The 13,689-nt window shown below is 34.8% G+C and overlaps 1 protein-coding gene across 1 annotated transcript; it reads right to left on the minus strand.

Moving 5' to 3' along the window:
- Positions 1-7,358: 7,358 nt before the first annotated feature.
- Positions 7,359-11,033, minus strand: LOC119641101 (lysosomal alpha-mannosidase-like). The gene is made up of 7 exons (XM_038039544.1): positions 10,909-11,033; positions 10,626-10,810; positions 10,385-10,570; positions 9,968-10,307; positions 9,776-9,909; positions 8,746-9,589; positions 7,359-8,676 (listed from the first exon to the last, which is right to left on the minus strand). The coding sequence occupies exons 1-7, from the start codon at positions 11,011-11,013 to the stop codon at positions 7,492-7,494; spliced, it is 2,979 nt and encodes a 992-aa protein (XP_037895472.1). The 5' UTR covers positions 11,014-11,033; the 3' UTR covers positions 7,359-7,491.
- Between the last annotated feature and the right edge of the window lie 2,656 nt (positions 11,034-13,689).

The following is a 13,689-nucleotide window of genomic DNA, read 5'->3' on the forward strand; positions in this document are numbered from 1 at the left end:
TAAACAAGACCCATTGCTTAAAATTATTCTGTACATTCCTCAAATAAGGACATATTATCTGCCTAAAAAAGCGTTAATTCTAAAATAAATATGGTGGAGACCATAATCTATTGGATTAATTTTTTCTTAACCATACCGGCGATATGGGTACCACTAAAAGGGCTTGGAGAGCAGAATATGAAAAGTGAAGTGTGTTAGTTCTAATTTAATTGTGGTGATCGTCACGACATTGTGGACAAAATTTTTCTGAAAATTATCGTCTATATGGGTGTCATGTAAAAGGGTTTAGAGAGTGGAATGCGAAAAGCTAAGTGTGTTAATTCTAAATTAATTATGGTAGACGTCAAGACGGTGGTAGATTAATTTTCTTTACCAATGCCTTTTAGTAAAGTAAAAGGTGCAACATAAATATTTTATCCTGTCCACTTTTTTATGACAATTAGCAAAAGCAAGGAGAGCTAACGATTTCATTAGTGGCAGGTATACAAAATTCGCTTCCAGCTAAATATAACTCCCTTACTTCCTTGTAATAAAAATGAATTGTGTGTGTTTTATAAATATGTAATAAGGATTTCACTATTATCTTTTTTGCACGATTTTTGAAGACATATAGCGTTTTTTCCTCTTACTCGGTTTTTTAAAGTTGTGGAACAAATCATCAAATTTACCATACATCAAAAGTATTTTTTACACGATTTTTATGCGCGGAATTTTAAGGAGCGCGTCTACGATGTAAAAAAAAAGTTGGATCTATATTCTCCCACATTTGTCCCGGTTACTCTTTTATACCATTGTAAGTGTTATACAATGAAACGTCGGGTTGTGGGGCCGAACGCACATGAAGTCTTTGCTGGCTTATCAAGTTTTGAAACTCAAATAGATTGCATTGAAAACAATCAGTATACAAGCATACAAATTTTCAGGCATATCAAGGTGCTTAACCTTTTACTATGATACTAAATAAATAACTTTTGGTTAGCTAGCTTTCGCTTCGATGGAAAAACTTGAAAATCATTTCACCTTGCGCACTGTTCCACTTTCGTCTGTCGATATTTATTTCGAAAAAATAAGTAGAATATAAGGGGAAAAGTTGGCGACAAATAATGTTTTTTAACAAAAGTTAATGTGAGAATATTCATATTTTTTATTTCAAGTTTTAAAGTTATTTTTCAAGTTTTAAAGTTGTTTTCAAATTTATATTGTATTAAAGGATAGCCAAAAATTGAATATTAAAGATTGTAAGAAAGAAAAAAGACGCAATTGCTCGTAATTCGTCGAGAAGATGTAATCGCTACACGTTATTCTCTCATAAACCGAATCTGATATTATTTTTATACTTTTACACACCAAATCACTAGGTGTATGCAAAAATTTTGATAATTTTTACTTGGAAAAGGCATTTATTGTGGACAATTGGTACAATATATATTAATCACAATAGTTTCCATCATTTTCTATGACAGTTTACAATATTTTTGGAGATATCATGTCGAAAGAACTTATATTGGTTTGGTAGCGATCCACTCGTTGACTCATTTTCGCACTTCTTCAAATTTGCGGACCTAGCAGCCAAGCCACGCTGCTCCGATCTGAACAATTGCTAATCATGAGACGCTATGCCTGGTAAGTACGCCGGGTGTGGCAGAACTTACCATTCGAGCTGCAACAGTGTATCCTGGAAAACTCTTGCAAGGAGTGGACAAAAAATGGCATTTTCAGCCAATTCGTGTCGCCAATTTTAAACCGTTGAGGCCAAAACCGGCAATTGGAATATGATGGAGCAGCGACGGCAGCAGATTTCTTTAAATAAACAACAACAGTAACGAATTTGGAAGAAGAAGAATTTTGAACCCTCCATGATTAGATAAATAAATCAATAATATTCAACGGAAAACAATTATCTTATGTAGAGGAAAATCAAAACCATCGAATTCAACCGTTATGTACACCCCATTACCATTTTTTTAGGATTTTTACCTGTAGAATTCGGTGTTCAAAATGTTTGCAAATACCTAATTATATATATACATACTAGAAACTTCACTAATTCATGAATCAGTCGAAGTGTTCATTTGTTGTATCTATCATTAGATGATGAAGAGTATATTCATCTTGTCAAAACTTTTCCAACACCCGGAAGGAAACTTCAGAGGCCCGATTAAGTATATCTATTTTCAATTAGCATCAAAGTCTGAACTGATCTAAGCATATCCGTCTATCCGTCTATGCAGTGTTGTAAACATAGTATTAGCCGCAAAAATGGAGCTATCGGATTCAAATTTGATACAAGCATTAGAATTAAGTCTGTAAAGAAAATGAGTCAAATCAGGCGGAGGACTTGCCTACAGCACCACAATGTGCTTTAAAAAGAAAAAGAAGTTGGTTTTTTGCTTATAATCATAAACTACAACTGCCAAACGTATAAAAATGTAAAGATATATTCAATGGACGGTGCTTTAGCACCCGGAGTAAAATGGCAAAAATTTGCCATTTATATCCAATGTTATAAAGTATTAAATTTTTATTTTGTTCAAACTTTCAACATGGGAGGGAGTTTGAGGGCTGAACGATACGTTGGCTCAACGGTTACTTTTTTCCATGGGGATTTGGAGTAGCCTTAGAAGCTCGGGACGGAGCAAACCCCGCTGCTTGTGGTATGCGATTACATGGCCCCGATTTAGCGTCTTGAGCTCTCGCGCAAAACTCGGTGCACGTAATAAGGAGACATGGCCGGTCCCGGACAAACCGTGCATTTTCTCGTCCTCGCAAGACTAAATCGGATTGCGTTGGCGCAGGTATCATCCGTCAAGGTAGTCGCGACTTGAGCTTCCTGCTTTTTCACCCTGTGGGTAGTTCGGAAGTATTTGGTGGTAGGTGGTGCAGCCACTTTCAGTCTGAGGTTTCCAGCGACACCGATGTCAGTTAAAATATCGTCGTCGTTTGGAAAATGTTCATTTGAGGTCTCTGCGTATACTATGAAACAAATCGCGGAGGTTTCGGGCTTTCTTTTGCGGTTATAACTTTGGTGTTTGCCGTCAGTTGGTCGTAAAATGTGCACGGTCGGGGTCCTTGGATAATATATGCTGTTGAGTAGCCGTTGGAGTCTGATGCTGCAGGGTTCACAGCGAGTGTATTCTAGGAAAGATTTTTATTCCACATGGCGTGTTTCTCAAGAAAATATTGGAAAATTTTTGTTTTGCTGATTCGATATACTCTTTCTGTCAGGTTTACTCGTGCGATATACTATAAAGTGAATTGATGCTCTACCTCGAATACCTGTAGGTGACTCTAAAAGCGTCCATTTGTTTATTGTACACCATTATCGGGGATAACTTCCCCAATTACGTAAGATAAAAGTGTATGAGAAATGCGGCGAAGCTATAATGAGATTGTACCTTAGCTTGGTCGTTGGCATTGCAGTTTATTGTTCTTCAATCCAGCGCTAGTGTTTACATTCCTTCAGCTATTCAGTGGACAAATCGGCGACACCACGAGACCATCTCCAAAAATCGTTTTATGTCGCGAGCGTTCTTAGGTGTTGGCATTTCGCGGGTGGCCGACATTTCATGGATAGTAGTAGTCGGGGAAACACATTCATTTCCCGATGTTGTCTTGAATTTAGAGGCTTCGGTTTTCGTGAGGGTCTTGTATTCCGCTTGTAACCCCATCAAACTGTTAGCAATCTCCGCTTTATACTCGCTGCCGATAAATTGAGCCCAGTGGCTCATATACCAAACTCCCCTAAAGAAGCTTATCGCAAAAAATTGGCCACGAATTCGAAATCATTGTGTTTAGACAGATCTTTCAGAACAATTTTTCTTTCTTATCGAAAAATTAAAACGGCTTCTCAGAACGATTTTTTATCTAATTACTAAAGTCGGGCAAACATCAATGTTAGTATTTATTATTATCATTTGTCAATCCAAGACATATTGCAGTTTAATTTATCTCTGAAACTAGTATCATCCAACAAAACCAGAAGTTGAAGTCTCAATCAACAGATACTGAACGAATTTTGGACAAGCCATGTATTTTTAATTTAAGCTCGTCGCAAATTTGTTAACTTGCTGTTCCTACTAGGTACATTTACTAGTTGTATCTATGCACTACTCGGAAAAATTATAATCATTTACTAGAAATACTAAACCTCATCTACGAACAAATATTTTACGGTATGCTACAATAAGATATCAAGAATCTATTCAGGGCATGTGATTATGGAACGTTCCATATCATAAACAACACTAGAGAATGTAATATGAAAGAAGGTGTTATTTAGATCTACAGTCGGATGTTGTTCTTTCTAAAATATCTCCTTTTTCAAACATTCGGAAAAACTACGAAACGAGTGGAAAAACAAAATTCTGAAAAACGCGGGAAGGAAGGGTAACAAAACAAGATTTTATTTGTTATTAATATTTTTTATAGCTGTTTTCTCTTTTGTGTTTGCTTTCCTTTTTTTGATATTAGTAGGGACATAAAACTATTATCTGGTTTTACTCCTTACGACAAGTTATCGGCTGCCCTTCGGTGGGTGTAGCCCTTCACTCGAATGATCCAATCTCTCGACTATGCTCCCTTTTTTCCTTAGTGGTTCCCAAAGCTCGAAATTCGCTGATTGATGTCGGCCTGGTCACTAATATTGATCCAATCTCACTTGTTCACAACGCATATATGCAAGCTGGATCATTCATTTTTTCCATTCTTTCACAAGTTGATAACGTCATTCACGATAATAAGAACTAAAATGTCTCTGCTCGCGCACCACTTGTGAGGAAATTATCTGCCATTTGCGTGATGCCTGGGATAAACTCGCGAAGTTCCAGGAACCCCACAAGAAATTTATTTTTTGTCGCAACGTTTTCTTTATTTGCACGATATTTTACTTACTTTCGGCTAGAGGGGAGGAAAATTTTAGTTAATTTGATATTCAGAAGTTATGGTGAATTGTCTCATAGCCAACTCAAAAGTTTTATATTCGATTCACGTTTTAAAAGAAAAAGGAATTAAATTGTTATCACTGTCTAAAAACACATGGTTTCTAATCGAGAAGAGAAAGACAAATTGAAAAGGGTCGGCTCTTCGGCTCCGACAGTGTAGAAGTCACCTGACTCGCTTATTCTTCAAGGTTGTCGCCTGCCAACCTTACCGTACCTCTGTTTCTGACTGGATTTTCCCAAAACACTTATTTGTCATGCCAACTTAGCAAAATTATCTACTTATCTAACCTAACACTTCCCTCACTGAGAGAGGACTTATGAGGTCAAAACGCGGAACAATTTTACTCGTCATAATACATATTAAATATATATTATATATACACCATTTTCCTATATCGATTTTGTATCTTTTTCTTCCTTTATTCAGCTTAATTAAGCAATATTTAAGATTAAAAGCTTAAATTACGAGATTATAGAGAAAAAATATGTCAGCGTCCGCAACAACAACGATTGCAAAGCCGAAAATAAATAGTTCACAATATTTTTAGGATTAAAGTACCTCAAACCGGCTTAACTATTCTCTATTAGATGTGTAAAGAAAATCAGTCAAATTGCTTTATAAAATATATCTGACGCATTTATTTCTCCCGGAGTTGTAGATCTAAATAACTTTGAAATTGGGGCTATGAAAGTATAGAGTGATGGCATTTACGGCGCTGTGTTTTTTCATTATTCTACAACCAACTGGAAAAAAAATGACGCTAAAGCTACGGGTTGATTAAGTGACTTTGAAAACAGTTGGACAGCGGTTTTAGAGATGTCGTGCAAAAAATTCAAAACCGGGAACCGTGACCGTAGTCTCCAGCAAAACCAACGCAAAAAGCGGTCTACAACATGGGCTGAGAAGAGCTCTTGGGGTCATGTCCTCGTCGCCAAAATGAAGTTGTCTCCTTCAATTTTATAGAAACATCGCGAGTTCCTGCACACAGGGTGGTATTGAAAACGAGTCAATTCGATGGAAGAACTAGCCCACAATATAAGGTAAGCTGAGTCCTGTGGTTTTAAAAAATCGAAAAAACCGTTGACATTTCTTATTTTAAAATTTATAATTTTTAAACTAGATACTTCTCAGACGATATGATACGCGAGGGGTTATGTACTAACTGGTTTGGCGTTCGCAGCGTTTTATGTATTGATTATTTATGGCCTAAAATAAATAAATATTTATTTCTATTACTTTTTATTTTGACATTACATACGCCTAAGGAACCATAATAGTGGAAAATAGGCGAAAAATGTATATTAGATAGCCACGAATCTTCTGCCTGTGCCTCAAACTAACACACTCACTTACTCGATTGGTGCCACGTTTGCTCCGATCGTTTAACAGTTTGGACGAAATATTTATACAGGACGCAAAATAAAATTTTTCACCTATGGTGGGTAAATGTGACAAACTTCTGCAACTAATTTACCAGTCTTCAAAAATATTTTCTCCAAATCTTAGTTTAACATTAATTATAAAATGTAAGTCACAATTGTTGGTTAAAATGACAAACATGGCTACAACTAAGGTAAGATAAGGTTAAAAACTGATGAAGAATAAAGACACATTAGATAGCCTTCGATCAGACTCTCTGTTACAAACGCAAAGATTAATACACGTGGCGGTTGTGCTGTTAGTTGTCGTCATGATGCTTCAATTAGTCACATTAGTTTTTTTTTAAACTAAAGTGTAGGATATTTTGCATAAACAAGAAAAATTGTTGATACGGTTGTATATTCTGTATTATTGATACGATTTTGAATCTGAAATTCAAATTCTAGGTTAAGATTGGTCAAGTTATAATTTCATCCACTAAGCTAACACAACTAAACTAAGCAAAGGGTATTCTCTCAGGAATATTTTGAATTAAATGTCATTGTCATTACTATAATGTGATAATATTTTACTCCTTAGTAAAAATTTAAATGCGAGAAAGTCTAATATATTGTTACGAAAATCCCAAATTCAGTTAATGTCAGCTAAGTAATTTTCGTAATAATAAATTCCCTAAAGAAGGAAAAACGAAATAAGCATTCGCAGGCGCCTCATGTAGCTGCAGGCCGATGAAAACGATTAGAGGAAAAGCAGGTATACTAACACGCTTGTAAAAATGTACATAAACAGAATATTTGTGGAAGGAAGAGTTGATCGGGCAAGAACATTTGAGCTGAGAGTACGGCCAAAATAAATTGTGAATAATTCTACTGTTAAGAAATATAATTGTAAATAAATACTCCTTCTGTTGTGAAAGACAAAGTAGTAAAATAAAAGAATTTTGAAGTGTATTTCTCTTGATCAAAATACCCACGATCTAGTGATACAGACTGCATCTTAGTAAGAGCGAATTTCATAACAATATATAGCATATAAAATTCTCGACTTTTGCGTAGCTATTATTTAAAATGAAATTTTGAAAAAATAAACTTAATCGGGAATCGGAAACTTATAAAATAATGGAAATCTTTTTCGTTACTTTTGACAGCTTTCACGAACATCATCAAAGGTTTAGAAGGGTTGATATCTATTAGCATAAAGCTGAATGTCTTCCACATCAAAGTTTTTATGCGTTAGTATAAAAGTTCTTATCTGCATTGGTTCCATAGTTATTTCGAACTTTTTGTTTTTCGCCTTTAATTTTTCTTCTAAAGGCCTATGCTTAGCGGTATAATATTCCAAATTTTTCACGGGTTTTTCATCTTTTTGGAATTTAAGACGTTTCATATCCTTGAGAAGCATGTTGCCATCTATAGTAGTCTCATGTATTTTTTCAGCTTTTAGTGACATTAAAAAAGGTTTCAGGTTGAAAGTTATTGACGACTTATCGAACATGTTCTCCAAACGTAAAAGACTTTTAAGGCTTGTAAAAGGTTCTAAAGTAAGAACTTCGATACCTTCCGGTAAAGAGGAAAAATTTGCGTTCACCGTACTATTAATATTTTGAAAAGATCGACTAAAGAATAACCAAACTGGTAGGTGAAGTTCCTGTTGAATTAAACGTTCTTCTGTCGCTGTGTCATTATCCGCCGGATTTAAAATCAAATAAATTTTACCCCGCGCCACAGTAGTGTCATTCAGGGGTTCGCCAAGTCCTCGTGAATCATCGTGAAGTAAACGTCGATGCAACATCAATTCCAAAGTGCCATCCCCCAAACACGAGCCTCCTTGAGCACGATCGTTTAAAAGGGTCATACGTTTTTTGTCATCTTCTAAAACTATTCGGCCAGTTATGGGATAGTAATTGCCGGGAATCTCTTTCGTGTCATTTCGTTTGCGATGTATCATTTCACGGCCGTTCGAATCGGTGTAAAAAATTTCCTGATTACGAATATCGCTGCTAAATACTGTTACTACCTCCTTTCCTAGACGATCACCAATTGGTATGGGGCCTACTAACCATTCAAACTCTACCCGACTCACACCTTCGTAGATGCGAATCACCTGAGATGTCCAATTATTAAAATGTTGATGAATTTCCTTGACCAAAGGGCCATCGTAAATTTTTAGATCTATTTTAAAGCTCCTTATATTCGCCCCCTGAATGGGAGGTGCAGATATGTAGGCTCCAGAAGTTTGTTTATCTCCTTCCTTTGTTGCTTCGTAAAACAGAAATTTTTGACTCACGTTCGCAGATATTCCATTCATTTCAACTTTCCATAGAAAGCCGTTGTTGTCAAAGAATAATTTTACCAACTATAATAAAAATTAAAAAGCAAACAATAAAACGTTTCTGTATACTTAATATTTGCCGAACGCACTTACTGAATTTCCTACCATTTCGCCGTGGGGTTCTTTGCTCAGCTCTTTCATCTCAGAGTCAACACTCAGATTCTGAGGCTCGGAGTTTCGATTTGTGCTTTTTATATGATAATGTCCCAATTTTGCAACATCAGCCTCGAATACTAGATCATATTGTGTCAAGTTCGGCCTTAAATATTTCAAAGCAATCAGTTCTTCTGGTAACGGTACCAACTGAGATTTAACAGCATTTCCTTGGAAATCCTTCACCATATAGTAACCACGCGGCACAGGTATGCGGACATATTGCTTTGTGGCACGAGTTAACGGATTGTAGACGGTGACTAATAAATTATTTGGTCTATTTTGTGTGAATTCACATATGCTTATGTTCAACTGGAAACAACTAACGAATTCACCGGTCTTTAAAGAAGTTAACTTTTGAAGAGCCATTTTTGCTGTATGTTCAGCGCTAGTTAAAGCTGATGACAGAATACGAGTGTAATCATTAACCACATGTTTTTTGCAGGTACCAGTTATAGCATCATGATGTTGCATAATACCCAATGATTGCTTTAATTTGCTCAAATTGCTCATGGCATCCGGAATATTATGAAGCTTAGAAAGGGCGGTTAATTGTTTAACAACTTGTAAAAAATGATTACCCAAGCGTATAAAATATTTGAACGTAGGTCTGGATGTGAAATAACCAGTCCAATAAGCATGCGGTTTATCAGCATATGGAAAGAAATCTTGCGTGTTGGTAGGCCAAGTCAACTGCGCTCTATGTAAAGCCTGCAAATAACAGCCTGGTGTAGAATAAAAGATATTTACATATGAACCATTCACTTGACGAGCATTGACATAGCTGGCAAAAGAGGAAACGAAAGTGTACGCACTTCAATTTAGTTCATAAAAATGTACATTAATTAAAATATATTGTTTAATTACTTGCTTACTTGATATACATACAAAATTAACAATATTTAATTTAAAATTATATACAACTAATATTCAGACATATATATATGCAATTAAATTTACGCAAACATACTTGATCAATTTATCCATATTTTTAAAGTTTCTTGCAGCTACCATATAATGGAAATCATCGCCCATAGGTACAAGCAAATTCGTAGCTCGATAATGCTCCGACATACCAATAATGTAATCAATAAATTGGTCAACCTAGCCACAATTATATAAAATTTCAAGCAAAAGTGTTTGCAAAAGAAAACTTTCCCACCTTATCTTCAACATTATTCAATTCATTGTTATCGTCAACTATGGGATCATCGGTACACAGGATGTCAAAACAAAAACCAATAGGTGCGGAATAATGCTTGTAAAGAATGCTGGAAAAGATTTCCGAACGTTCATCTTGACTTGCACTGGCCTGCCATATCATTTCGGCTGAGCGATTATTCATTCGTCCTTCCTTCTCTTCGAAATCAACGCGAGCAAAAAATTGTCCATCATAACCCATTTGAGCTAATATGGAAGACATTTGTTCTGAATGACCAAAAGCATCGATTTGCCAGCCTACCCGTGGTCGAGCGCACTTATCAAACGTTTCTGATAAAAATCTTAAATCCAATTAGAGAGAGAGAGAGTTTTGGTGACTTGTTAATTTCATTTAAAAGAAGAAACAAAGGCTATTTACTGTAAACCTAGAGTGAACTGATCTATAACGCTCTGATAGTGAACAGTGGCTTCATCATTAGCCGTCCAAGCACCTCCAGCAAATTGCAAACGTTCTTCTTTGACTAACTTTCGCACAGTCTCCTGCATTTCCGGCTTTTGACGATTAAACCACAAGGAAAAATACGCCATTTCCACGTACACAAACCTAACGGTAAACATATTCAATTTTAAATTGTTATATTTAGTCACATGGCTACTACCTTCTTCGTTCATCCTTCAATAACTCTTCTACCACAGTATCCATAATACTTTCGACATGAGCTCTTTGTATGTTGGTACTAGTACCGTAATAATATTCATTCATAGTTTTAAGCCAACCAACATCATCATGGCTGTGAGGCACTAAATGCACATTAATTAGATTCTTCTTCGATACAGGACAAGACTAAAATTATATGTTCGTATATATAGTCATTATTTATATTCGTATTTAGTATTCGTATATATAGTATAATATTTATATTTAGAATTAAGTATTTTTACCTTAAAACCACAACGCGTTGATTCTTTACCATAAACAATTAGTGGCAGTAATACCAATAATAATAGTACTACCGGCATGTTCGTAGTCTCTTCTCTACTTGTCATTTATATTTTGTCCGCGGCTTAAAGAAAAATTACGATGAACACAACGTTTGTCTCTTAGAGAGTGAAGAATATTTTACAAACGCTTCATAATTTATTTACAATTTCTTGTTTTCATTGTTCAATAACTCCCATATTTTGGGTGATAACGAGTAATTCGTAAATAAAAAAAGAGAAAATCCATTTACGAATTATGTAGAATCTTTGTAATCCCTACCTAAATCAATATATATTTTGAATATATTTTACGCGAAATCCTGATTCGAACGAGACATTGTAAAATTTTCAAACATAGATGAATCTGAGAGAGAGGCTGTGTATAAAAAATTATTTGTGCAGACACATTAGCCTACGGTAGCGGTGCCGACCGAGTATGTGAATATAAGATATCCTATATGAATGTCAAAAAAGGGCATAATAGAATTAAAGTCATCTTACATGAGATTTTATGATATATGATATTTAAAAGTATGTATAAGATGTAAAAATATATAAAGGTATGTTTTCATATAGAGATTTGTAAAATTTTCATGAAATTCTTTGAAAGCAATAAAAAAGGATAACAATTTTAAACGCACTGCGACTACGATTGCAACCACTTTTGAGCCTTTCGTTTGCTTCGGAACCTTTATAAACCTTTATATTAATTTTAAATTGTTTTAGAAAAATATAAGTAAAAGTGTGCGATTAAGTCAGAATTTATGCGACAACAACATTCAAATATACCATCGAAATTTTCGGGCAAGACTGTTGCGAATGTGAAATGAATATTATTTCTGTATTTGTAGGTATTACAAAAGAAGTGCCAATTTTAACATACGGTCAGTCTGATAGAGGGTAACGCTAGAATGATAGTAAGTGTTGTCGTAAATGCAAGCATTTTAAACTTTTTAAAACACAATATGAAATAACTTTTTATTACTTATATTACAGAGAATTGCTTTTGGTATAATAATGTCGAAACTTAGATAAGAAAACAAATACTATTAAACATACGCATAGATATTGTTCAGGAATACATTGAGTTCAAGAAGAAGGGAAGAGCTTCTTTGGACATTTTTTTCACAAAACATATTCTTGCTTCTTTCCCTCTTTCAAAATTATTTCCGTCTTTGTTTACAATAAAAATATTCATATAACTTTTAAAGGAATTGGTAAGGACGCCACTGCAACTACTTTTACTAATTGAACCTAGTTAGCAGTTCTTTTTAGCTCTTAGCTAACTACGGGCTAATGAACTTGAACTAAAGTAACATCCGAGGTGTTAATAAAGGTTTTTGTCAGGCGTTTTCCCTCTTGGATTTCTCAGTAAATCTAATTGTCAAATTGAAAAATATTGTGCTCTGCTCGGAATATGAAAAGAACAGTATATTGACTAGTAATTTTTAACATTGCAAAGACGCCGTAAAAGCGAAACGCCAACATTTCCTCTTGACAGCAATAGAATTGCTAACGAATGAAGAAGGCCAAATCACCCTTCCAAAAATAGAATTAAACAAAAAATTTATATTGGGCTAAGATCCGAATCTCGCATACCCGCCACCATTACATTCTTTGGCGCCCCTGCTTTTATTTATCGTCATAAAAAAGTAAATGGATTATAATATTTATATTTCACCTTTTATTTCACTGAAAGATATTGTTGAAAAAATTTAATCTACCACATCGTGACGTCCACCATAACGAATTTAAAATTAACACATTTTTTTCTTTCTTTTCTCATTTTACTCTCTATTTGAGAGAACTGTCAAAAGGGACGGTATTTTTAAGAAAAAATTAATCCACCACTTCCTACCGTCCACCATATTTATTTTACAATTAGCTCAGAAATGTACGAAATAATTTTGAACTTACAGTCTTCTTTAATTTATGATTAATAAGCATAAAAGCTTAAAAAATTTTAAAAATGAATATTTATTATAATTTAGTGAATTGTTTGATCATAATTTGGGTCAATATAATCGCACCCCTAATTGTAATGGTAGACTGCTTGATCTCTGCTTTGCCAATTTTCCCGAGATTTACGTAAATCGCTGTCCACCTTTTAGTTTACCTGAGGATCCTTATCATCCATCAATATGCATTTCCTTTCATCATATTAATGATGGTTTGTTGAAATGCCTTAATGTGCCAAACCAAATTTTTTAAATAATTATTATGATTTTCATAAAATCAATATTGTATTACTAAAACATCGTCTTTCACATCTGACGCTTGATTTCTCAACCGGTAGTATTGAAAAATTATTGCCATCGTTCTACAATACATTAAATCTAGCATGTGTTCCGATCAAGCGTTGTCGACCTCGAAGCAGATGTCCCCCGTGGTTTAATAAGTCAATTAAATATCACAAGTATAGAAAAAACTCGCTATTCAAAAAATATTCGAAAAGTGGCTCTGCGCTCGACTATGTCGCTTACTCGGTGGCGAGGCATAGATTTAACTCCCTCAACCATCATTTTACTGCAGATACCTTCAGTTCATTAAAGCCTCTCTGCTTGCTAATCCTAAATTCTTCTTTAAATTTGTTAACTCTAAAAGAAAAATTTCCACATATCTCTCTCATGTTTCTTTTAATGGCTCTGATTCCTCGGATGATTTTGAAATCCCAAATCTATTTGCTGAGTATTTCCGATGAAACTTTTCGATTGCTAATTTCGATTTATCAGCAAACCGCCC

Source organism: Glossina fuscipes, unplaced genomic scaffold (genome assembly GCF_014805625.2).
Source record: "Glossina fuscipes isolate IAEA_lab_2018 unplaced genomic scaffold, Yale_Gfus_2 142, whole genome shotgun sequence".
Lineage (NCBI taxonomy): Eukaryota > Metazoa > Arthropoda > Insecta > Diptera > Glossinidae > Glossina > Glossina fuscipes.

What these genes read in the sequence shown, in the direction of transcription:
- LOC119641101 (XM_038039544.1), bottom strand. Translation starts at nt 11,013, where the DNA reads ATGACAAGTAGAGAAGAGACTACGAACATGCCGGTAGTACTATTATTA. An exon ending in TTGAAGGATGAACGAAGAAG is followed by an intron (nt 10,571 to 10,625) that starts GTAGTAGCCATG and finishes GTTTACCGTTAG; the next exon opens with GTTTGTGTACGTGGAAATGG. An exon ending in AATATGGATAAATTGATCAA is followed by an intron (nt 9,590 to 9,775) that starts GTATGTTTGCGT and finishes CTCTTTTGCCAG; the next exon opens with CTATGTCAATGCTCGTCAAG.